We start from the raw sequence: 21737 nt of genomic DNA, 5'->3' as shown, positions 1-21737 counted from the left end.
CGCCCATCCGCCAATCCACCACGCGGGGCGGCACTGTCGGGCGGGCTGCGGATCGCACGTCGTCGACGCGCATTGTGGGGCACACGACGGGCGGCAGGGTGAGCGCAGCGCGCTCGCGCTCCGGGTTCCTAGACTCGTTGGCGGCCGGGTCTGCGAAGGGCTGCGACTCCGTCCGCGGCACCCGCGAACGACTCCGGGCACGGTTCGCGGTTAGGTAAGCATGCATTCGGGTGTCGGAACGCCAAGTACACTTTGGCGCAGGCCGTGGGGCCCGAGATGGAACTCAACATATCGCCCCGCACAACCTCGCGCGTCGATGTGTCGTGTCGAATCTGATCGTGGATGTAGATGGGATCCCCTCGCCCGCCACGTCGCGGGTTCCAGAGTCCAGACGGCGTTTTAGCGTTCGCTCGGCGGGGCGGCGTGTGCCCGGTGGGTTTGATGCAGCCACGGCCAGTTCCAAGGACAAACGCACGCCTATCATGGCAGCGGCAGCATAAGCAGCCGCCAACGAACGAACGAACGAACGCACGCGGCACGCCATACTGGGCTCCTTGGAGCCCTGCCCCTCCGTCACACGGAGCACGTACGGAAGTCTTCCGGCCCGTCCGTAAGTAACGTACATCGGCGGTGACGGCCCGCGGCGACTGTAGGATGCGCAGCCGGCGCTGGGCGGCGGCACTGGTTCACATTACCCGAAGCGTGCATACGTGCGCCAGGGAGGACTTTCCGGGCGACCCGCCAACGACGACGTTCGCGAGTCTCGACTGAGACGGGCCCATCTGACAGAGCCACCTCCAGTGCCACCTCCGCGGCGGCGGGGAGGGACTCGCGACGGAGCTCGGACTGCTCAAGCACGCACACGTCGACCGGTCCATTCGCGCGCAGTTGGCCGAAGAGCCCGCGCCCACCGGAGAGCGCCGTTCGACGCGGCGAACCTTCTGGATATGTACGTGGCTCTGGGGGGCAGTGGCTGGCGCGCGTCCCAGGCCCGCGGGGACGGAGGCACCGCACGTGCCCAGGGCGTAACGGTATACAGTACGTATCTGCGCGCCCGAGCTTGTAATACTCGGACCTCGCGCGAATTCAGTGCAACAACTCTACTTGCCGCCCCAGCGCGCGCGAGGATCCGCGGACCCAGTGATGGCCCACGCCGGAATCCAGCGCGGCCCATCTCAGATGGCGGCGACGAGGTACCGTGCCACTTGATAGACGCCTCGGCTCAGATTCTGTTTCGGGGGCGTGAGGGTGCGATTAATTCGTGCGGCCGTGCGGCGCTGCGGACAACACGCCAGCGATAGACGTACGGAAGCGGGTGGGAGGGGGGCTCGCGCGCGGAGACCGTGCGGGCGTGATGCGGGTGGCGGGAATGGATGGGTGCGAGGTGACCAAGTATGCAAATGGGGTGCGAGCGAGTCTGCCTGACAATTACAGTGCACAATGAACTATGCGGGCCGGGACATGCGTGGAGTCTGAATGCGTAATACGTACAATATGCGATGCGGTAATAAGTGATATGTTCGATGCAGTCCGTATCCGCAACGTTCTAAACACGAGGAATACTGTAAGAACAAAGCGAGATTATACGTGCCGCCCTCGTGCCTGTAGTAATGCGGCGTGGGGTCGGGCGTTAACGTAGAACAGAAGTGAACTCCGGCGGGCCTGCGTTCGCAAACGGGGCCGACGGGATCGAGCAACCATGCATCCCGTCCTGGTCGACGTGGATCGGAGGCAACTGAGTCGTCTCCGTGGCATGCATCGGCTGTGACCAACCCTGCGATACCTCCGAGAACGGGGGCAGACCGGCTGCGGGGCGTGGACATGGGAATGGACTCGTAAGGGCTCGCCGAGGCCGATTGCACGACCATGGGCATCTGGGGCGGGTAGCGGTATGGCGCCGCGGTCGGAGGGGCGCCTGGTGATACCGGAGCCTCGCCTTGCGCGTACGCCGCTCCTCTTCAGATTCCATGGGTGAGCCAGCGAGGGAATAGAAGTACAGGTGCTGCGCACCTCATGTCAGCGAATCCGACATTCTGAAACGGACTGCTTAAGCTCACCTGGGGCACCGCGGGCGCACGCTGGTCTCCATGCGGTATGCGGAACCAGTGTCCGCGGGTAATCCTCCGGTCGTACAGCAGCGACCCATGCCTGCGAGTTTGCGCCATCGACGGGAGAGGCTCCGAGTGACAGCTTGGAGAACGACTGCAGGGACTCTAGCGGAGAAGCGGACGTCTCCCGCGAGTGAGCCATCGGCTGCGGAATGTCGAGCGACAGACCCTGCATGCGCCGCGGGGCCTGCGCAGGAGGCTGCTGGGTCGCGGAGAAGGATGCCGAGGTCGGAGAGAATGCGGCGGATGCAGTGCGCTTGCTGCCGGGGGCGATATCGGGCCGGGCGGGCGAAGGATATGAAACGGGCTGGGCGACAGGTTGGGGAATGACCGTCCGTGGTGGCGGTGGCGGGAGGGGGGTGAGGTGGTGGGAGTGGGGATAGGAGGCAGGGGGAGCAACGGGGCAGCCTGAGGCCCGGCGGGGAGACGACGATCGGGCGCGGTGTGACGAGGCACGTGACGCGTTCAAATGAGCGTGTCTGTGACAGGGTGGGCGGGCAAGATGGGATGCGCGGACAGAGCAACGCGACCGCTGCCAGTACTTCGAGTCCTTCTCCTTGGCCATGACAAGACCGGTGAGGAGGTTGAGCCACGACTCGTACGTCGGCTTGTTCACGTAGAGGTCGAAGTCGATACCCATAAGGAACTCGCGCTCCATGCGGTTGATCTCCGACAGCTCGATGCCGGACACCTCGGACCACGTCTTATTTGTGTACGTGTTGCTGAAGACGGGTAAATGAGTCAATGGACGCGAGACGAAGGAGGAAAACGCGCTCACTCATCCACAAACTTGTTGGCAAGCATGAGTGCGGCGATGGCTACGCGGTACTCGCTGCCAGCCTGGCCAGACGTGAAGGGATTACGCGCTTTGAGGCGGTAGATGTAGTTTAGGGAGAGCACGATAACGGACTGGCTGACTTGGGTGGTCTCCAGTACCTTTTGGACGAATCGTACAAAGGGGGGAGCGACGGAGAACTGAAGGAGCGCGGTGGAGGAGTTGCTATGAGGCGAGAAAGCGGTCTGCTGCGAGGCGGCTACGCGGTTGCGCTTTGAAGGAGAGGCGGAGGTACTTGAGAGGGTGGAGAACCAGAGGTAGCAATCATCTCGCACGTCTTCTCGGCGATGAAACGCGAGGAGCGGTGCGAGTCACTGCCGAACCAGTCGAGAGAGTAGGAAGGCGGCGCGAAGGGATCCTCGGGGAGCTCTTGTTGTGAAGAAGATGGTGAGGGGTCGAGCGAGCGCGAAGGGGGAGGAAGGAGAACGGAGGGAAGGCGGTAGGGAGGAGTGGAGAACTTGTGGTTCCAGTGGTCATAATCGTCGGCAGGGGGCGTAACTTGTGGGGTTGGAATGAGGAAGAGGAGGGCGCGCGAGGAGGTGGGGACATACCTGGTGAACGGCGCGAGATATCGCGGTCAAAATAGGATATTGGAGGGAGGACGGTATGTGTATGGAGGACGCGTCTTTGAGGCGCGGTGGAAAGCGGAGGGGTGAGGGGAGCGTCTTGCTTTGTGTGGCGCCATGAGTGCCATGAGTGGAGGAGGTCGACGGGGAGGGGGAGGGCGGCGGTGGACATTGGAGACGGGTCTGGGGAGGGAGGGAGGACGGGGGCGTAATAAGACGGCAGCATAAGTAGAAGGAGCGTAAGTCGAAGGAGGGATCGGTTTTTTAGAACGAAGGAGGAGACGGAGGAGAGCGCGGCCCCTCGTCACCTTCCCAATTGTGCCATCTCCCTCGTCCCCAATCCGGACACCCGACCGCGGCCCATCAGGGGGGCGCACTCGGGCCCCACCTGCCATATCCGGCAGGTCTATCCTTCCCACATCCCATCACACTCTCCTCCGCCTTTTTGCGCCCCGACGCCGTCCGACCCCCTTCTTTTTCCTCTCCTCGCCCGGCCGTCCGCCCGGCAGCCTCCGCCCGCACCGCGGCACCGAAGCCTCGCTGGGGATTCCCCATAGCCTTTCCCCTCTTTCTGCCCATATCGGGCGTGCTCCCACGCGTAACGTGACTTTCTGCGTCGTCCCGTGCGCGTGCCGGCCCTAGTACGTCCCCAGAACGGCAGCGCAGTCAGGATTCCCGCGCTGCAGTACCCAGAAAATAGGCAGATCGGGGGGTGATCTGGCGGTGTCGCTCGGTGTTGGCCGTGGCTGGCGCGGTGGGCGGGTGCGGGGCGGCGACGGCGGGCGGCCAGACGTCGAGCACGGCGCGCGGGTGGTTGTGCTCGCGGTCGGCCCCTTTCCGCTCGAGGGCTGTCGGATGGGTTGATGGACGCCTTCACGCTCCTGACCTGGCGCCCCTTGCGCGAGAGCGGGCTCGCGCAAATCGTCCTCCCCGGTTTCACCGTCGCCTTCTTGCTCCTGTGCGTTTTTCTGGAGGTGGCTGACGTCGCTAGTGTCTAAGCTTAGGCCTGCTTAGGCCCCGAGTGTGTGATAGCCTCGTGCCCGCCGCACGCTAATCACCATCCGAACCGAACCTGGGCGCCGCGAGCGCCGGTGATTTTGGGCGGCCAGGCGGCCGATAAATGGTTGTCTGGGGGTTACTGCGAGCTGCGGCGAACGCGGCGAGGATGATGCGTCCAGGGACACCGCCTGGGACGGAGAGGCGAGGATGTTGTCTCCGACACGGTCTCAGCGCACAACGCGCCCTCGTCTCACGGGCGAGCGATGGGCGTGGCCTGGCGTGGCCCGTTCTGCGACGGATGCGATGATCTCGCCCATCAGCCCGTCCTCTGCCACGCCAGCCGCGGCGTCCGCCCGCGCTCGCGCTCCCTTCGATTGTCGTCCGTCGCGCCTCTCTCTCCGGGCTGCATTCCTCCTCGCGACACCTCCGCGTCGGCGGCCACCCCGCTTCGAATTCTCGCCTCCCTCGCCCGACGCCTGGGGGCCCGAATATTTTCTTCTGCGCGCTGCTGATCGTGCCGCCACGCGGGGAATGCGCCCCGCGCAATGCACGGCGCCTGGCCCTCGCTGGTCCATCATTTAAACGCGGACGGACAAGCCCCCTCCAACGCCGCCAGCTCAGCTCGCGGGTGTCGCCCAGCCCCGGTGATGGTCATCATTTTGCGTCACTCGCTAAGCTAACAAGCTCCTCGCGGGTTCACCGGTGTGCTGAACCTTCGGGGAGCTCTATCCCCTCCCTCGGCTGTGGTACGTAGTGGACATCAAATCGTGATCAAGGTTTTCAGACCGAACGGTGAAGCAGAGCGAGAGGAGCTCAGTGCGCAAGGCTCGGAGATTTGGTGGTCACGGAGGTGTCACCGTCACCGTTCGTGAGACCTTATGTAAATCGCGCCGTGCACTGCAGCTCAGAATGTCCGAGCGTTGAACGTTTGAACGTTGCGGACGCTGCATTCCTCGGACATCGACCTCGGAAATTTACATGAACGCTCGCGAGGTACATACCATGCTGGCCAGCAACTTTCACGATGATCGCTCCAGTCCACCCCGGTTTGAAGGAGAGAGAGGACTACACTGCAAGCATACAGCTCCGGGCGCCCAGTGACGTGAAAGGCTAGAGTCCAGACGCCGCGCCATGCCCGATGCGGAACCGCAGGCCCTCGTTGCGCTGGCACTCGCGGCCCTGGGCTCCGCACAATACCTCCGTCCTTTTTACCCGCTCCGCGCACGATGATGAGGCCTTGAGGCCCAAGGCCCAGGCAGCACCGGCTGCGTCCGTTGATGGACCCAGTTATGACTCGCAGGCTCGCGAGTGCGTTCGCGGCGGGCGCCCGAGCCCGGTTGGCGGGGGGTCGCGATTGGCGCCGATAAATGAGCAGCCCCCACCGTGTGGGCGCGGGTCGCTCGGGAGGAGAAACTTGGGGGGCACACGGCACACGTCGTGAGCGCTGCGCCCTCGCGTTCCTCGCGGTGGCACCACGGATCGTGATGATCATGGCGCAGGCGGACGGAGGAGGGGAGTCGCGCGCGCGCGGGGTTCCTGCGCGAAGCCGCCACCCAATGCGCGCGGGCTGAATTTAGCGGGCGTCGTCGCGACGGGCGGGGATCGTGAACGTTCTCGCGCGCTGGGTGAGGCTGGGCCGGGAAATCGAGAAGGGAGCCCAAGGGAAGGCAGCTGGCGTGGACTGCTAGCTTCACTGGTTTGATTCATCGCGCGTCGCGGCGAGGGAGGCCAAGATTTCGTTTGCGACCCAGAGTCACGGCGATGCTATGTTTACTCAGGTCCCGTGCCTTTACACTCACTCGGGTGGCGAGTCGAGTGCTCGCCGTAACCCTATGACGCAAAGTCCAGGCTCAAGGATTGCGACCGACTGATGATCGCCAAAGTCAGCCCGGTCGTGGAAGGAAATGAATTCCAGAGGGCTTGCAGACCATCGAGGAATCTGATACGCCCATACATGCATGCCGCAATCCTGTGCGCTGCGCTCATCGAACCGCACGATGCTTGACTTGCAGAGAGACCGTTGGACGACGGTAGCAAGGCATAGCCACGGTGAGGTCTCTTAGGTCACGAGAACCTCGCGCACTGGTGAATTGGTGTGTTCATGCAGTGCCATAACGGAACGTAACCGATATTTATGGGGGATAAGTGCAGTTATCGGCAGGCGAGCGGCGAAGATCGACTTCTGCCGTGGTGGGCCGAGTGTCTGCGCCGACCAGGCCCCGCAACGGGCTCGGTTCGAGCGTGGCCCTGCCCCCGCCCCGGGCTGGTGATCGCCCTGCCCGCTCGCCGACAGAAAACGAGAGATCGGGACTCGGAGCGCGGTGCGTGCAATTGGGGGACGCTCATGTTTCTGAAGCACTCCGAACGCCCTCGGTGGCCAGCCTGTTCAGGCCCTCCGTCCGCCACGCCTCCTTCCCACTCGACAGCGAAACATGGAAGCAAGCGACGGACTCACCAGCGGACACAGCGGCGCTACCGGATTCGGAACGGGGGCGACCCGGCTGGCAACAGCATCTGCCTCGCCGGTTTCTGCGACACGCGCACGCTCGCGCGGACGCGCACCCGTCACCGCGTCGCCGACCTGGGCGCCGCAGCGGTGCACTGGCAGACGCGTCCATACGTACCGCGGTCATCATCGGCATCTCTCTGCTTCATGGAATCGCTCGTGCGCATCTGCACTGACAAGGCACCGCTCATCACGTTCTGAAGCCGAGTTAAGTGCCGTCCGGCGCTCGTCGGCGCCTACCTCACCCGCGCGCGCGTACAGGCTCAGACTCAAGACTCAGGTTGCGGTCTGCGGAACGCCTGGGGTTCGGGCGCGGTCGACCCTGCACGGGCCAAGTCGAAGCTCGATTGCTTCACGACGTCAACGCGCCCCCGCGTGCGCGCACGCGCGCGCGTGGATAGAACGGAGACGGCAGGTTACGTGGGGGGGATACGGCCACGGCCGTAGCTTCCTGGGACTGGAAACCGGACACTCGCAGTGACAGCTCGCTCTGCGGGCGGATCGTAATGGGCGTCCCGGATGGAAGGGGAGGGGAAGATGGATGGGGATAGTAAGCGCGATGCAGGGCTGATGCGATGGCACAGGCCGGTAGCTGTAGCTGGAGCTTTGGTGGGTGGACTGAGAGAAGGAGAAGCGGGCATTCGTTCAGTTCTGGATCTCTCAAGCTCCACGGTCGCCGGTGGATGTTGACCGCCGATGGGGATGACATGGACAGGTCGCAGCGGGTAGGGAAAGGCAGTGGGAAGTCCAGATATCGACGTCCTGGGGCGTGGGGGGACGTGGGAGGGGAAGCGGGCGTGGCGGCGAGGCCGTGGAGATCGTCGAGCGGGACGAGTAGGGAAACCCGGGAGCATGGGGCCAGGACGCAGACGAGTACGAAGGTGGTCAGACGCGAGAGCCAGCTGAAGGGCTCAAGTGCTCGAGGTGGGGTGCGGCGCACGCGGCGAGACGCGGCGGTCTGTGAGCAACGACAAGTGCGGCTGCGGCGGCGAAGTCAGACGTTCTCGAAGATGATGAACAGAACGGCTGTCAGTTTCGGTTTATCCTGGTGCAACCTCAGGCTAGCTCAGGTTCGTGTGCGGTGGCGCGTTAATTTGGGGGAGGACAGGCCTGGCGACGGTGCACGGTCTGGACGGGCAGGAATGGTCGGCTGCGGGTGTGGACGACGAGGGCGCGAGGCGTGCGGATTATCCGGTCACCTGCTGGTCGAGCAGTCGGTACTTAGACTTACCTATTAGTCAGCCGCGGCTGATAGAACGGATATTGATGCGGGCATTAGAACAAACATGCATCGACGGGAGGCGGATGTCTGGATGGGGCGACGGATGAGCCGGGCGGAGGCGGATGGCCGGTGCGGGCGCTCCGGGGCAGGAGATGGGCGTGGAGGACGGAGCGGAGGTTGGGCGCGGCGGAAAGTGCCGGGCGGCGGGTGCGTGTTCGAGGCGCACGCACGGCCAGCCTCTGCACCAGTCGCGACACAGAGGCGGACAAAGCAAGGAGACTGCCACAGATCGGCCGGGATCGGCTGGCTCGCCATGTATGTTGCACGGCGCCGCTGCACCAGCCCCCTCCTTCCGTTCCTGTCCCGCCCTCGCCACGCTAGCATCCAGATGCGGCCCCGAGATCGTTCCTGTGCGTCTCCTCCGGGCTCCGGCGCTGATCCTCGCCGCGGATGCCGTCTGAGCTCGCGCCGGCCGAGCTCGCTAACTCCGGTTCCATCTTCTTATTCTTCCTGATAAGTACATAAGTCGTTCTGGCTTCTCAGAAAAGATAGGCGCTACTGAACGCCGAGCTGGGCTAGTTCGCCTGCCGGAACACGGCGCTCGCCAGCCACTCCGAGTCCCAGTGAACGTCATCGCGAAAGCGACATACGCAGGCAACTCACCCGCCGTGCGCCTGAGCTGCAGGCCCCGCAGCGTCGCCCTTCCCATGTTCTCGCCGCTTGGTCCCCTACCGGGTGCCCACGACTCTCACTAAAATTCACCTGTTCTCACGTCCTACCCCCGTTCGATAGTCTCGCACGTTCGGCCTTGTGGAGCCACACACGTGCCGTCACAGAGTCCCCCGCCCGTCACGGTCACGCCGTCCTCACGCAGGCGACGGGTCGCTGGGCACAGCGAGCAACACTCACGACGACGTCGACGGCCTCCCCCCTTCCATCCTCCGCGCCCCCGCCGGCCGCCCCTCTCGACCGCCCTTCCACGTCTCTGCTGCGGCACACGTCCCATACGCTCTCTTGACCTCTCTCTCCTTCTCCCGCCATGGGCATCCAGTTTGGCTCCTTCGACCAAATCTGTGAGACCGCCGCCCTCGTCATCTGCCCCCTCGTCGGCTCCAGCCAGGGCATCGAGCCCTCATGCTACAGCCGCAACGTTGAGATCTCCGGCACTCTCATCTTCCAGCCCTGTGAGTCCCGCTCCGCACCCCCAGCTTTCGTCCACCCACCACTCTCACTCATCCACCCACCCCTCCAGCAACATGCTTTGTCCATATTGTCGCCATCTTCATGACCGGGATTATGATCTTCCACATTCGGAGTAAATACACGGCAGTCGGTGCGTCATCACTCTCCAATGTCCCTTTCGTTTTCTCATCAACCCACTGCGCCCAGGTCGCAAGGAGATTCTCATGTTCTTCTACCTCTACGCTATCATCGAGCTTCTTGCCATTTTCCTCGACTCCGGCATTATCCCCACCGCAAATGTCAGCTATCCAGTAAGTCTGCCCGGCCAGTACCCCCCCGCGCTGCTTGACCGGTCTCTAGTGGTTTGCGGCCATCTACACAGGTCTTGTTGCCGGCGCATACACCTGTCTCCTCATCAACGGCTTTGTGGGTTTCCAGTTTGCAGAAGATGGAACGCCACTATCTCTCTGGGTTAGTTATGTTTGTTTGTTCTGTATTATGTTCACCAATCGCTCTGCCCCTCACAGCTTCTTCGGATATCCACATTCGTCGTGTTTGGCGTCTCGCTGTTCATCGCCATCGCCACCTTCAAGAAGCTTGCCGGATTTGACTACGCGAAACCCATCGCCCTCTGGATCATCTACATCCTTTGGCCGCTCGTATGCTCTGTTGTGTACATCGTCTCGCAGCTCATCCTCGTCTTCCGCACACTAGAGGACCGCTGGCCGATTGGAGACATCGTGTTCGGCACCGCCTTCTTCACCATCGCACAAGTCATCCTCTTTGCCTTCTCCGTCACCATCTGTGACGCCATCAAGCACTACATCGACGGCCTGTTCTTCTTCACGCTCTGCATGCTCCTGAGCGTCATGATGGTGTACAAGTACTGGGACAGTATCACGGTGCGCAGTCTTCCCCGCTTTCTCCGCTCCATCTCATCTTTCCCGTGGCCATCAGCGCGAGGACCTCGAGTTCTCCGTCGGCTCCAAGGCAACCGTTTGGGAAGTCAAGGACCCCCTCCTCGCAAATGACTTCGAGGAGGACACCTCGAGCAGCTACGCGCACGGCGGTCCGCCTGCGAGCCTCGTCGGTGGCGTGAGCGGCAAGCAGCTCTACAACGGTGGTGGTGGTGGTGGCGGCGGCGGCGGGCGAGGATACCCTCCGGCAATGGAGCGGTTCTGAGTGCGCTCCTGAGCGCGCTCGAGTGCGTGGTGGGACGGTGCGCTCGAGAGAGAGAGACGGCGACGACGACGACGGCAACGGACTGCGGTAGATACGTACGGACACCCACCCACGCCCACCGACTATTTTTGACCCTCTCTTTTAATACCATACACCTGTAGCACAGTACGGATCTTCCACGTCGGGTTTGGATCTACGGGCGCATGTGGTGTTTTTGGACGGGCGACCGTTTGCTCGCTCTGGTGAACGGTTGCTGGAGAGTTTGACATCATCACGTTGCAGGGGCGCCACATGCTCTAGGATCTACTCTGGGACCTGTGCGTGAGCCTCCTTGTTGCTGCGTCCATGTCATATCATGAATGGACGTGGTCACACTGGCCGCGCGGACTTCGTGTTGGCAGAATCGAGGCGCACGCAGAGTTGAAAGTTGGCGTCGATGTGTGATGGGGGCGCACGACGTCGTTGTTATGACATTGCGCAGAACATGCGAACGCGGTGGGCGTCGTATCACCTCCGGGTTGCGGCAAGCCGCCTTTCGCTCTCCACACACCCAGACCCTTCCCCGGAACGCACGAGCTCGAAGCGTCACGTCTGTCCAATGCAACGTCGCCTCAGATAGATAGGTTTCGGTATCTCTTTGCGCGGGGGAATTACAGCGGGTATACCAGTACCGGACCCCACTTCTATAGCGTCCACACTCATGTCCTAAGGACCGACGGAACGCGCTCAGGCGGACGCGGACGCAGGCTTGGGCGCGTCGCCCGTCGTCGTGTTCCACACCGTCCCGGGTGGTACGGCCCAGTCGCCGTGGCAGGCCCAGTTCCAGTCCGTGTCCGCGACGATCTCGCGCTGGGCGGCGACGAACGCGGGCACGGGGCACTTGCCGTCCGCGTCCTCGGGGCAGCCGCGGATGCCGGTGAGGGGCGCGACGCCGTCGTTGATGATGACGCGGATCTGCGGGTCGGGGAGGGACTCGCACGAGAGCACTGTGGGCGGCGGGTGAAGAGAAGGAGGAGTTAGCGGGCAGACGAGGAGAACGGAGGGGGGAACGGGGGGCGTACGCTGGAACTGAATGTTGGTCGCGAAGGGTGCGAGGTGGGAGGACTTGAAGGCGCGGTTCGGGGGGATGTGGTCGAACGGGAGGGGCCCGTCCGCTGCGAAGTTGGAGAGGTTCAACGCAGTGATCACTGGAGTTGAGAGTGAGCGGGAATGTGCACGAGAAGGGGCGTGGACGCTCACCGTTGAGCACGACCACTTCGTGCGTGGCGTCAACGTAAAGGCTCTGGCCGAGCGGGAACGTGGTCTGATTGTCGTCAAGAGTCGCGTTCGTCGACGAATTGTGGACTGGTATCGGAGTGTGCGTGAGGCGGGCGAGAAGCTCTTGCACGTAGCCGATGCCCTGGACGCGAGCACCGGAGAGCCGAACGCAGAGTCATACCAGAAATAGAGGTCCAGTCTGCGGGCGAGTCAGATTGTATATCACAAAAAAGTACAAGGTGTCACGTACGCATAGTTGAAACCCTTCCACTCCTCCTCGGTGAACAGTTCGCAGAACTTAGAGTATCCGATGGCAACTGTCTGTAACCTAGGTCAGACGACTTCAAGAGGGGATTCTAGCAAGACACACCTCGTACGCGCACGTCTGCTGCAGGGTGTAGACATCCTCGATGGTAAGCTCATAGCCATGAAGCTGAGGCTTGAGACGGGCAAGGGCGTCCTTCAGGTAATGGCAGCCCATTTTGCGACGTATGCAGTCCCGCGATCAGCTTTAGAGCGATCACCAGCGTTGGGGCAAGTCTTGTACGGCGCAAGGGTGTTGTTGAATCCGTTCTCCTCAATGGTGATGCTCTGCTGGTACTGACCATCGAATGGATAGCCGAAGAAGCCGAGGGCAAAGTTGAGGGCCGAAGAGAGCATACGATCCTGAGACTCGGTGCGGAAGACTGGGATGGTGTTGGAGTCGGTAAAGTTCTTGAGAAGGAAGCCGTACTTCATACGCATGGACACCCCCAAATCGACTACAAGGGGATGAGCATAGGCAAACAGCAAGGAAATGAGGACGTACAGAGCTGTTGGCGGCCGAACGGCGTCAGAATCTCTTCGCCTAGCTTGTAAGTCCTGGAGAGAACAAGAGCTTAGTATCTAGAGTCGGAGCACCAACAGGACAAAACCGACCAGTCATTCATGAACTGAAGGTCTCCGGAGCCATTCCAACCGGCGGCAGCCGCGTGAAGACGGCCGGAGAAGTTGGCAGGGCCGCCGTAGGAGGCCCATTCGGTGGGGTAGCGAGCACCATGACGGTGGAGGAGATGGAGACCAGTTACACGGCAGGTCGGAGGGGCCTCCGGACCCGAGTCAATACCGAACGAGGCACGTTCGACACTGAACCAGGGGAAAGGTTTCCCCAGTGCTTGAAGATATCGAACGAGGAGCCGGACTGCTGGGAGGCATTCTTGGTGAGGATCAAGGGAGATACGAGGTGGGGGGCGCCAGTATGAAGGGGGTATGCAGGAGCGGTCGCAATGAGAGCAGGCTCCGCGCCCGTGGGGGTAGGGCCAGCGTAGCCGACGTCGGTGGGGAAGAGGGAGGGGAAAGCATTCGTCGGCGCAGAGGGGGGGAATCGGTGGACCTCGGTTGAGCCAGCGTCGGGGGAGGCGAGGTTCGAGAGCTCAGCAGCGGACGGACGGCTGGGGAAGGGAAGAGAGGAAGAGCGAGGTGGTTGCAGAGGAAGAGCTCGACGAGGACGGCGGAGAGGATGCCGGCGACGTAGGCGAGGGCGACATGGCGAGTGTGGAAGGAGCGGCGAGTGGGCCTCTGCGGGGAAAGAGGCTGCTCAGGATCGTGGGGAAGGAGCGACTGGAATTCTGGGTCCTGGGACTCCTTGTACGTGGACGCCATCGTCGTCGGCGTCGAGGTCCAAGTCGCGGTGCCCAGCACCCGCGCTTCGGGCCGGGACCGAGACGCGCGCGCGAGGTGCGCCTCACGCGTCGACCACCTCCTCGCTCCGCTCACGCGCGACCCACTCCTCGCGCCCTCGTCCGTCCTGGCCCATGGCGACCCTCCTCCGCTTTGCGCCATCGCCCACCGGCGCCCTCCACCTTGGCGGCCTCCGAACCGCGCTCTACAATCACCTCTTTGCCCGCAGAACTGGAGGCAAGTGGATTCTCCGCATCGAGGACACCGACAGGGTACGCGTTCGTTGTCCATGTGTTGTCCCCTCTCACACGATCGCAGACTCGTGCTGTACCTGGCGCCGTCGAGGGCATCAGCAATGCATTGGCGTGGGCTGGCCTGGAGTATGACTTCGGTACGTCTCGCCTTCCAATATGCATGTCATGCCCTCGCTCACCGTGCTATAGGACCGTCAAAAGTCGGTCCTCACGGACCGTACTTCCAGGTATGCCTTCTCACCCATCTTCCCTCCGTCCACTCGTCCTCATCTCTCTATCTCTAGTCAGAGCGGCTGGACCTGTACCACAAGTATGCCGACAGACTTCTTCAGGTTTGCACCTCCCCACTGTCCCATTAGCTCATCAGCTCACCGCATCTACAGTCCGGGCATGCGTACCGTTGCTTTTGCTCCAAGGACAAATTGGCCGACGTTCGCGAGAGGCTGCAGCGCACCGGATCTCGAGCCACCTATGACAAGTCATGTCTTCATCTCACTGAAGAGGAGGCTGCTCGAAGGGCGCGAGCAGGGGAAAGCTATGTAATCAGGTTCAATGTGAGCATTTCCGTCTCGCACTTCACCTTCAGCTGTGTGCAAACCCGCTCAAATGTCCAGGACAGCAACCTTCCAGTCCGTCCCCCGAGCCATGACCTTGTCTTCAGTGGCCTCAAGGATGCTCATGACTCATTACCCACCGATCCTGTGTTACTCAAGGCCGACAAGTTCCCCACCTACCACTTGGCCTCTGTGGTCGACGATTTCGAAATGGGTATCACGCATGTAGTGCGCGGAGAGGTCAGTCACTCATGAGCGCATTCCATGATCGACCCTCATAGTGCAGCAGGAATGGCTCCCATCCTTGCCTCTGCATTTAGACCTCTATGCGGCGCTGTCCCTCCCAATGCCTCACTTTGCCCATTTGCCCATTTTGCTCAACCCAGATGGCTCCAAGATGTCCAAGAGAAAAGGCGACGTCCATGTCCTCGACTACGCGGTATGTTCCTGCCTTTCTGCCAGAGTCTATCTCATGCTCCCTAGCAACGCGGATGGGAACCGAACGCCGTCCTCAACTGGCTAGCCCTCGCCGGGTGGGGAGCTCAGCGAGCTTCCACAGGGTCAACATCACATCCAAGCGCAGATGCTCCTAGTAGTACACAGCTCATGTCTCTGGAGCAGTTGATACAGCAGGTAACCCCCGTCCGATGACTAGGGACATTCACACAGACTCACTTTTCTTGAATAGTTCGACTTCAATAGCCTCACCCAGCGCCGCTCGATCCTGGATCCTCTGAAACTAGAACATATCAACAAGCATCACTTAATGCAGCTTATGTTGACTCCTCACGGTCTCAATTCATCGGCTCAGCGTGCGCAACCCTTCGTACAGAAGGCTTTTCCCAACAGGTCGGTGCTGGACCATTACGAGCCAACAATCTTACCCTTACGCTTATTTAGTCCGTTCACCTCGGTCCCGTACCTTGAGCGAGTCGTATTCACCCTGCAGGTGGGTATCAACAGCCCATGTTCACGTACCGACGATGTATTGAGCGTTCGTAGGGCCGCCTTACCAACCTTTCTGACGTCCCGTCCCTGGCCCCATACCTCTTTGAGGAACCCGACTACACCGCTGAAGAAGCGCAGAAGATGCTTCGAACGGTGAGACAACGAGTGGGCCTTACAGATGCGCAATACGGTATGCGCTTGTTAACCATTTCACGCGTTTACTGACCTTTGATACAGCGGAAGTCATTTCTGATTTGATTGTGCGCCTTCGTCAAGCTTCCACAGGCTGGGACGCGAGTAGTCTTGCACAGATGCTACATGACGGACAGGCGACGTCGGGATTGGCTCCCAAGGACTTCATGCCCATCGTAAGACACGCCCTCACAGGCACGAAGGTACGTCCTCTACTTGATCCTTTATTTGCAGACCGCTCACAACGTTGCGCAGAGTGGCCCCGCAATTGCTGATACCATGGCAGTCTTGGGGCCTGAGCGGACCATTGCGCGACTCGAGAGGCTGGCGAAGTGATACAGCATTCTATTTGTCGTTAATGCGAGTCGATTATCAATACAGTGCCACGAATAATACATCACTTTTCTCCATTCATACATTTTCCGTTTGCTTCGCTGCGCGCGATAAGTCCTTAGAGTGTCTCCCATCCTCCGTTGTCAACCGTTCCCTCCAGGCGACGAGAGATCAGCGTCGGGATGCCGTGGCTCAGCCAGATCTTGTGAACGTCCTCCCAGCGTGCATGGTGCAGATACTGACGGCGACCTCGTCTACGGAACCTGTAAGCATGTACACAGTGGTAGATTGAGAGAATGCTGTCCATACCTCATCGAGACATCCACTTCGCCGTGCACGTCTAGATACGGCGACTGGCCGAATGCACCGTCATTGCCGTACAAGTACAACAATGAGCAACGCTTCACGAGGAAGTACAGACCGACAGCGCCGGCGCAGCTGGGAACATGCGTGAGCAACGACACGATTGCAGAGACGACAGGGTGACACTCACTCTCGCGTGTGCATATTGCATTCTCCACGCGGCGATTGGCTGTCACGATCCATGCAGCAGTGGCTCTGGAAGCAGCACGTCGTCCCGCAAAAGAGGCAGATGGCGGCGTCGAGCGGTACCGTCTTGCACCTGGGGCAGACCATCATCTTGTCCTGATCTAGATAGAGGTGGTCGAGGACGAGCGGCAGCCGAGCCAGGCGGTAGACAAGGGGGTGCTCGAGCAGGACGCCGCAGTTCAACTGGGACGCCGCCTGGGAGTGGCCATAGTGTGCGCACCAGCCGGACAGAGCATTTTGGATGGTGTCATGGGAAGGCAGATCCGAAAGAGGAGGGATCTCGAGGGCTTTCAACAGACGGCGGTATTCGCAACCGCCTTGTTCCATGTCTGGGGAGATGGGAATGCGTTGGGCAGGGCAGCACGACAGAGGATGATGGCCCGCCGCAAGAAGGGGAGGGTGAAGGTGTAGAGCAAGCGTTCGATGCGCGCATCGCCGAAGGCGAGGAACACAGCGTCCGCAGCTTGCTCGAAGATGGGTGAATGTCGAACAACGGACATAAAGAAGACACGAGTGTCGCCGAAGATGTTCTCATACTTGCGCGGCTCCCCCGGAATCGTACTTCCGCTTCTGCTCTTGTTCAGGATGTAGACCAACCCGACAACAGTTCGAGCGAGATGGGCGTAATACGTGAGGATAAGGATATGCTTGAGCATCTCGGGGGCGATAGCTGCAGTCTCGATCAAGATGGTGAAAGGGTCGCGAAGGAGGAGAGGATGAGAGAAAGATGTGAAGGAAGTGCGACTCCACTCGGGGAGTAAACGCTTGATGATCGCTTGTCGTACCGCCTCTCGTCCTTCATCTGGTCGACCCTTGAAGTTCAGACCCGCGAGCTTTGTCAAGCAGGTGAGAAGGCCTCGAACCATGCGATACTGAGAATCTGTGACGCTGTCTGCGACAAGACCACCGGCGCCGTGCCCTCGGAGGGCTACCTCCAACGAGGAGATGGTGTACCCGACGACCTCCTCGGGGAGGTACATCCCTGCGCCTCGCTCCCCCGTCTCCGGCTCAGTCCTGTCCCTGAGATGCCTAGTCTGCTGAGAGATGTTCTTGGCCACGACCATTACGGTGTCCACCATCTTGTGCAGCTCGGTACTATCGGGCCGATCGAGGACGCGGAGGTGGGACTGGTAGGCGGAGTCCTGAGCTGTCCAGAAGACGAACTCGCCCGTGCCGGTGCGGAATTGCAGAGACTCGAGGACCGGATCAGGCTTCGACTTGAGTATATTGATGCCTGCCATCCTGATCCAATCTGAGAACGGCATCGAGCTCATCGGGGGAGCCGCCGAAGCGACGACTGGAAGGATGACGTTGCCCAGGCTTTTGCACAGCGGACAGATGTATTCCTTGCGTGGAATGCTCTCGGGATGGTTGCGCGTAGCTTGATTACGGTGGCGCTGTCGGATCGAGCCGCTGTAGACGGTGAAACAGTCGAGATGCATCATGTGGCTGCAGATGGAAGCTTGGAGACCGAAACGAGTGAACTGGGAAGGGAACGCGTCGAAAGCGGTGGGATAGGGGCGCTTGGATGTCTTCATATCTGCGTTGGAAGGAGGGAAGGCAGCCTCCTGGGGAGTGGTACTGACTCTATCGAGTGACTCAGGACAAGAGAGGGCATCGTTGGTGTACAGCTGATTCCCGTCTGGATAGCGCCGAAGGAGCTTGCTAGGCTGGACGAAGCCGAGAGAGCCAAACGACTTCGTGTCATTGAGTTCCTCTTGGCAAACGATACAAGTTCCATACGAGACGGGGGTGGTCGAGATGTCTGCTAGTTCTTCGTCGTCCTCGTCGTCGATGTCTTCAAAGTTGACGGCGAAGCTGGCTTGCTGTGCCTTCATTTGCCGCATGATCGCCTCCTGCCTTGCCTTTGCGGCCCGCTTCTTGATTTCACTGGGATCTTCCGCCTCAGATTGGGAGGTGTCGGGGAAGCGGCGCCGCTTGTCGACCTCCGCACGCTGATGCTCCGCGATGTGGTCCAAGATCCACTGGACTCGTGCTTTGTAGGTTGGGTACTTCTCGTGATGCTCGAAGGCGGCGAGGATATCGACAAGATTCTTCTCTTCTTCATGCGAGATGTGTATAGCCAGCCGACTAAATGCCTCCGGACGCTCAACAATTGCTACCATCGTGAGGTGGAGCACTTGGTCGAGGACGGCTTCGGCCGACGGTGGAGCGGAGCCGGTCGCATCCGTGAGGGTGAGAACGTTGTAGATCCCGTAGAAGATAATCTGCGCGAGAACTTCGGACTCGAAGATGGACGGAAGAACCTGGAAAGGCCCGTGGGTGATGTTGAGTGGCTGGGGAACAATCACGGGATCCTGGCTACCCGTCTTCTTCTTCAGCCAGTTTCGCAGGATCACCTCGACTTCCTCTCGCTTGTTGCGCGTGTAGTGATAGAAGAACGGGTTGACCTCTGCGAACGCCTCATCCTTGAGTTCGTATGTGCCGAAGTCAGCGGTGGACTCTGGGGCTTTGAAGTTCGCGACCTCCTTGAGAACGCGCTCAAAGCAGACGTCGTCGACCATCCGCTCGGCAACTCTTTTGACGAGGTCTGTAAATGTGCATGGTCCAACAGCGAGGGCGTGTACGATCTCCCGGCGTACTGCTTGAGGCAAGGGCATCTTCGTCGCGCTGGCGGTTTCCGTGAGGATGGTGACGAGAACATACAAGAACTCTTCCACCATCCCGGAAAGATGTGATGCATCGTAGGAAGGATGTAGTGTGGCACCAGAGAAGTAACCGAGCAATTGGAAGCGATCGAGCATGCTGACAAGGACCGTGTTGGGGTCGAGGATGGCAAGTGCAGTCTGTAGGATAAAAAGATCTTGGTCATAACAGAGTTCGCGCAGCATGAAGTCACGATAGTGCAGAAGCTGTCCGCGAATTGCGAAGCCATTGCGGACCCATAAGCCCGTCCGAATTTGAGCAATCATGGCGAGGACTTCGAAGTATATCAGTTTCAATCCTGTACAGCGTAAAGCGGAGCTTACCTCGCAGCGGGTAGTCAATGATAGTCAAAAGAGCATCCTCATTCGCCTTCTTGAGGCAAACGTCTCGAAGACTACCCATCCCAATGGTCCGTAAGGAAGCCTCATCCAGAATATCCACGTGTTTGAAGAGCTCGGCTAGCAGCCATTGCAGGGAGTGATGGAAGCTGATCGAGCCATCCATGACATCGAAACTGACGATTTTGTAGGTTCGTTCCCCGTAGACAACTTCATGGGACTCGACTGGTGGGAAGCGACTCGTGTCGCGTCGATCGTCGACGGTGGCAATGCACATGAGGATATGGTGAATGACGGTATCAATAGCGGTTATCAGCTCCCTGACCGTCGCCTTCGAGTAAGCCTCGCCGTACACCTTAATGACCCGAGAGAGCGACAAAGTCACGTTAAACACGCTGATCCAAGCGTCCGTTTCGTACTCCACATGGCTGGAGGCAGCCCGTTTGTTGGGGTTGATACACATGAAAATTTGGCATGTCTTCGCGAACTGGATAATGAACTCGCGATTGTGGGCAATGAGCTGCTGGACTGGCTCGTTGTGACAGAGATACCGAAGGTCGCTGAAGACGGGCATGAATCGCTTCGACTTAAATGGAAAGGTGTCGACATCAATTTCGGCGTCAGGGTCGGGAGGGAAGATGATGCGCTTGTCTTGGATCTGGTTGGTGAAGAAGGCCGCAATGATGCTAGGAGACGAGAGACGATGGAGTGGTGGCGGACAATGTAGAGTGCGATTGAAGGGACCGTGAACAGCTGGAGTGCGAAATACTTGATGGAAGTTTCCGCCTCGCGATCAGTGAGCAGATACGCATCAATGATACGGTGATAGACAGCCGCAAAGTGCGATGCTACCAATTTGCACTCAGCATCACGTCAAACGCAACGAAACCAAGACTCACATATAGCGAGTTTGTGGTCATGACTCAGCGTCAGCAGAGACGCGTAGATTTCCTTGAGGTTGAGGCGAGGTTTCTTCCACAAGCGAGCATGGTAAAGGAACAGCCAATCAAAGCGGGTGGGCTCGTGGATATCGGGGAGAAGGCGGTTGGGGCCCATAGGTAAGGTGGAGGTTGTCCGAGGTGACAAAAGCTCGGCAGCTAAGACTTCTCGCATGACCAGCGCGTCCGTTCCGAGTCTACTCCGAGTGAGATCCAAGAGCCACTCGATGATAACCGCCGAGACCTGTTCGCGAAACGTATCGAGGGCGCGACGGACAGTTACGCCAATGTCTATTTGGGCAATGGCTTGCGCGATCTCCAGAAGGCGCGTAGGGTTGTTCGACATCTCGACGATGTCACGACCCTGCTCGTCAATCCGATCGGCGACACGAGACGCCTCTTCGCGGTTGCGATTGGAGATGTCTTGAAGGAGTTCAATGACCTCGTCGAACGAATGCTTGTCATCGTTCCAGACCACTACAACAAAGAGATCGTTCAGGTGCGTGTCGCCTGTGGGCTGCGAACGGAGGTCAGCTTCGGTCGGGGGTACGATGGTTTCGTCGGGGGAAGAATCCAAGGTGTCGAGGATATAGTCGAGGGCGAATGCGATGGTGCGACTCATGCTGTCGCGTAGGTCTGGCGGGACGGAGACTCGAAATGGGTAGGTCTTGACCGGTGGGACGTCTTGTCCTGTCAGAATCTTGGGGGTTGGCCGCGGGGTGGTGAGAAGGGTTCTTGCCTCAAAGGCTGAGACATGTTCGACGCTCTCTGGGGTAAATGGATGGTAGGGACATTGGATTGACTGACGCCAGGCCTCGACGTCTCCACAGTCGCAACATCCTCCGGACTGTTGTGCGATAAAGAAACTGACGTTGTGGTCGAGGTGGTCTGTAGCCTCGAAACAGTGGGAACACAGAACGCAGCTGTCGTCGAGCGCGCAGTCCCTGAGAACTCGCGTGAGCAGAGATTTCAAAGAAATTCGCGCAAGTTATACTCACTTGCATCGGAAGCAGCTCTCGCCTTTCTTGAAGATATGGCCACAAGGGCGACCTGGGACGACCTGGGGCTGACTGAGCTGACCAACGCTGGCCTGAACCTCGCTCAGGGTGGCGTGAAGGGGAAGACTGGAGTTGGAGTTGGGAAGGAATAAATGAGCGTAGGAACCCCAGAAGGCATCATAGAGCTCGGCGAGGATCTCTGCTCGTGTGGCGGCGGTGAAGGTGTACTTGCGGGAAGTGGGCAGGTTCTCGAGCGAGGAGCGAAGGCGGAAGAGCAGGTCTGCCTGGCGGTCGCGTGTATTCGGGTGCATGGAGGGAATGAGCCGCGAGGGCAGGAAGGAGGAGAGGCCGCTCATCGTCGCACACGACGGCGAGAGGCAAGAGCGGAGGACGTCGAACCGGCCTCGCGCCCGCTCGTCCGCGGCCCGCGCTCGCTTCCTCCTCCCACCC

At 60.2% G+C, this 21737-nt stretch overlaps 5 protein-coding genes across 5 annotated transcripts; 2 read left to right on the top strand and 3 right to left on the bottom strand.

The window, feature by feature from the left end:
- Positions 1 to 1630: 1630 nt before the first annotated feature.
- Positions 1631 to 3735, bottom strand: BXZ73DRAFT_90704 (cyclin-domain-containing protein; the record flags this gene model as incomplete). Its single annotated transcript, XM_048025719.1, has 5 exons — positions 1631 to 2002; positions 2104 to 2830; positions 2887 to 3177; positions 3219 to 3312; positions 3495 to 3735. The coding sequence occupies 5 exons, from the start codon at positions 3733 to 3735 to the stop codon at positions 1631 to 1633; spliced, it is 1725 nt and encodes a 574-aa protein (XP_047876589.1).
- A 5540-nt stretch (positions 3736 to 9275) lies between these two features.
- BXZ73DRAFT_102560 (chitin synthase III catalytic subunit) lies at positions 9276 to 10600 on the top strand (the record flags this gene model as incomplete). Its single annotated transcript, XM_048015282.1, has 6 exons — positions 9276 to 9420; positions 9489 to 9569; positions 9626 to 9729; positions 9779 to 9889; positions 9946 to 10320; positions 10376 to 10600. The coding sequence occupies 6 exons, from the start codon at positions 9276 to 9278 to the stop codon at positions 10598 to 10600; spliced, it is 1041 nt and encodes a 346-aa protein (XP_047876588.1).
- Positions 10601 to 11326: 726 nt separating this feature from the next.
- Positions 11327 to 13498, bottom strand: BXZ73DRAFT_90702 (phosphoglycerate mutase-like protein; the record flags this gene model as incomplete). Its single annotated transcript, XM_048025718.1, has 11 exons — positions 11327 to 11586; positions 11662 to 11787; positions 11840 to 11978; positions 12014 to 12056; positions 12108 to 12178; positions 12228 to 12317; positions 12347 to 12618; positions 12666 to 12718; positions 12776 to 12982; positions 13027 to 13229; positions 13286 to 13498. The coding sequence occupies 11 exons, from the start codon at positions 13496 to 13498 to the stop codon at positions 11327 to 11329; spliced, it is 1677 nt and encodes a 558-aa protein (XP_047876587.1).
- A 152-nt stretch (positions 13499 to 13650) lies between these two features.
- BXZ73DRAFT_48879 (glutamyl-tRNA synthetase) lies at positions 13651 to 15800 on the top strand (the record flags this gene model as incomplete). The annotated part of the gene is made up of 13 exons (XM_048020141.1): positions 13651 to 13788; positions 13835 to 13907; positions 13960 to 13997; positions 14055 to 14102; positions 14154 to 14324; positions 14385 to 14564; positions 14614 to 14763; positions 14808 to 14957; positions 15013 to 15173; positions 15225 to 15273; positions 15327 to 15462; positions 15510 to 15667; positions 15720 to 15800. The coding sequence occupies 13 exons, from the start codon at positions 13651 to 13653 to the stop codon at positions 15798 to 15800; spliced, it is 1533 nt and encodes a 510-aa protein (XP_047876586.1).
- A 115-nt stretch (positions 15801 to 15915) lies between these two features.
- Positions 15916 to 21643, bottom strand: BXZ73DRAFT_90700 (uncharacterized protein; the record flags this gene model as incomplete). Its single annotated transcript, XM_048025717.1, has 9 exons — positions 15916 to 16051; positions 16107 to 16235; positions 16291 to 16675; positions 16711 to 19219; positions 19250 to 19287; positions 19337 to 20009; positions 20054 to 20199; positions 20251 to 21233; positions 21288 to 21643. The coding sequence occupies 9 exons, from the start codon at positions 21641 to 21643 to the stop codon at positions 15916 to 15918; spliced, it is 5355 nt and encodes a 1784-aa protein (XP_047876585.1).
- Positions 21644 to 21737: the final 94 nt, after the last annotated feature.

The sequence above is a fragment of the Epithele typhae genome (assembly GCF_022376455.1).
Source record: "Epithele typhae strain CBS 203.58 chromosome Unknown BXZ73scaffold_33, whole genome shotgun sequence".
Classification (NCBI taxonomy): domain Eukaryota; kingdom Fungi; phylum Basidiomycota; class Agaricomycetes; order Polyporales; family Epitheliaceae; genus Epithele; species Epithele typhae.
This window is presented reverse-complemented; position numbering and strand designations above follow the sequence as displayed.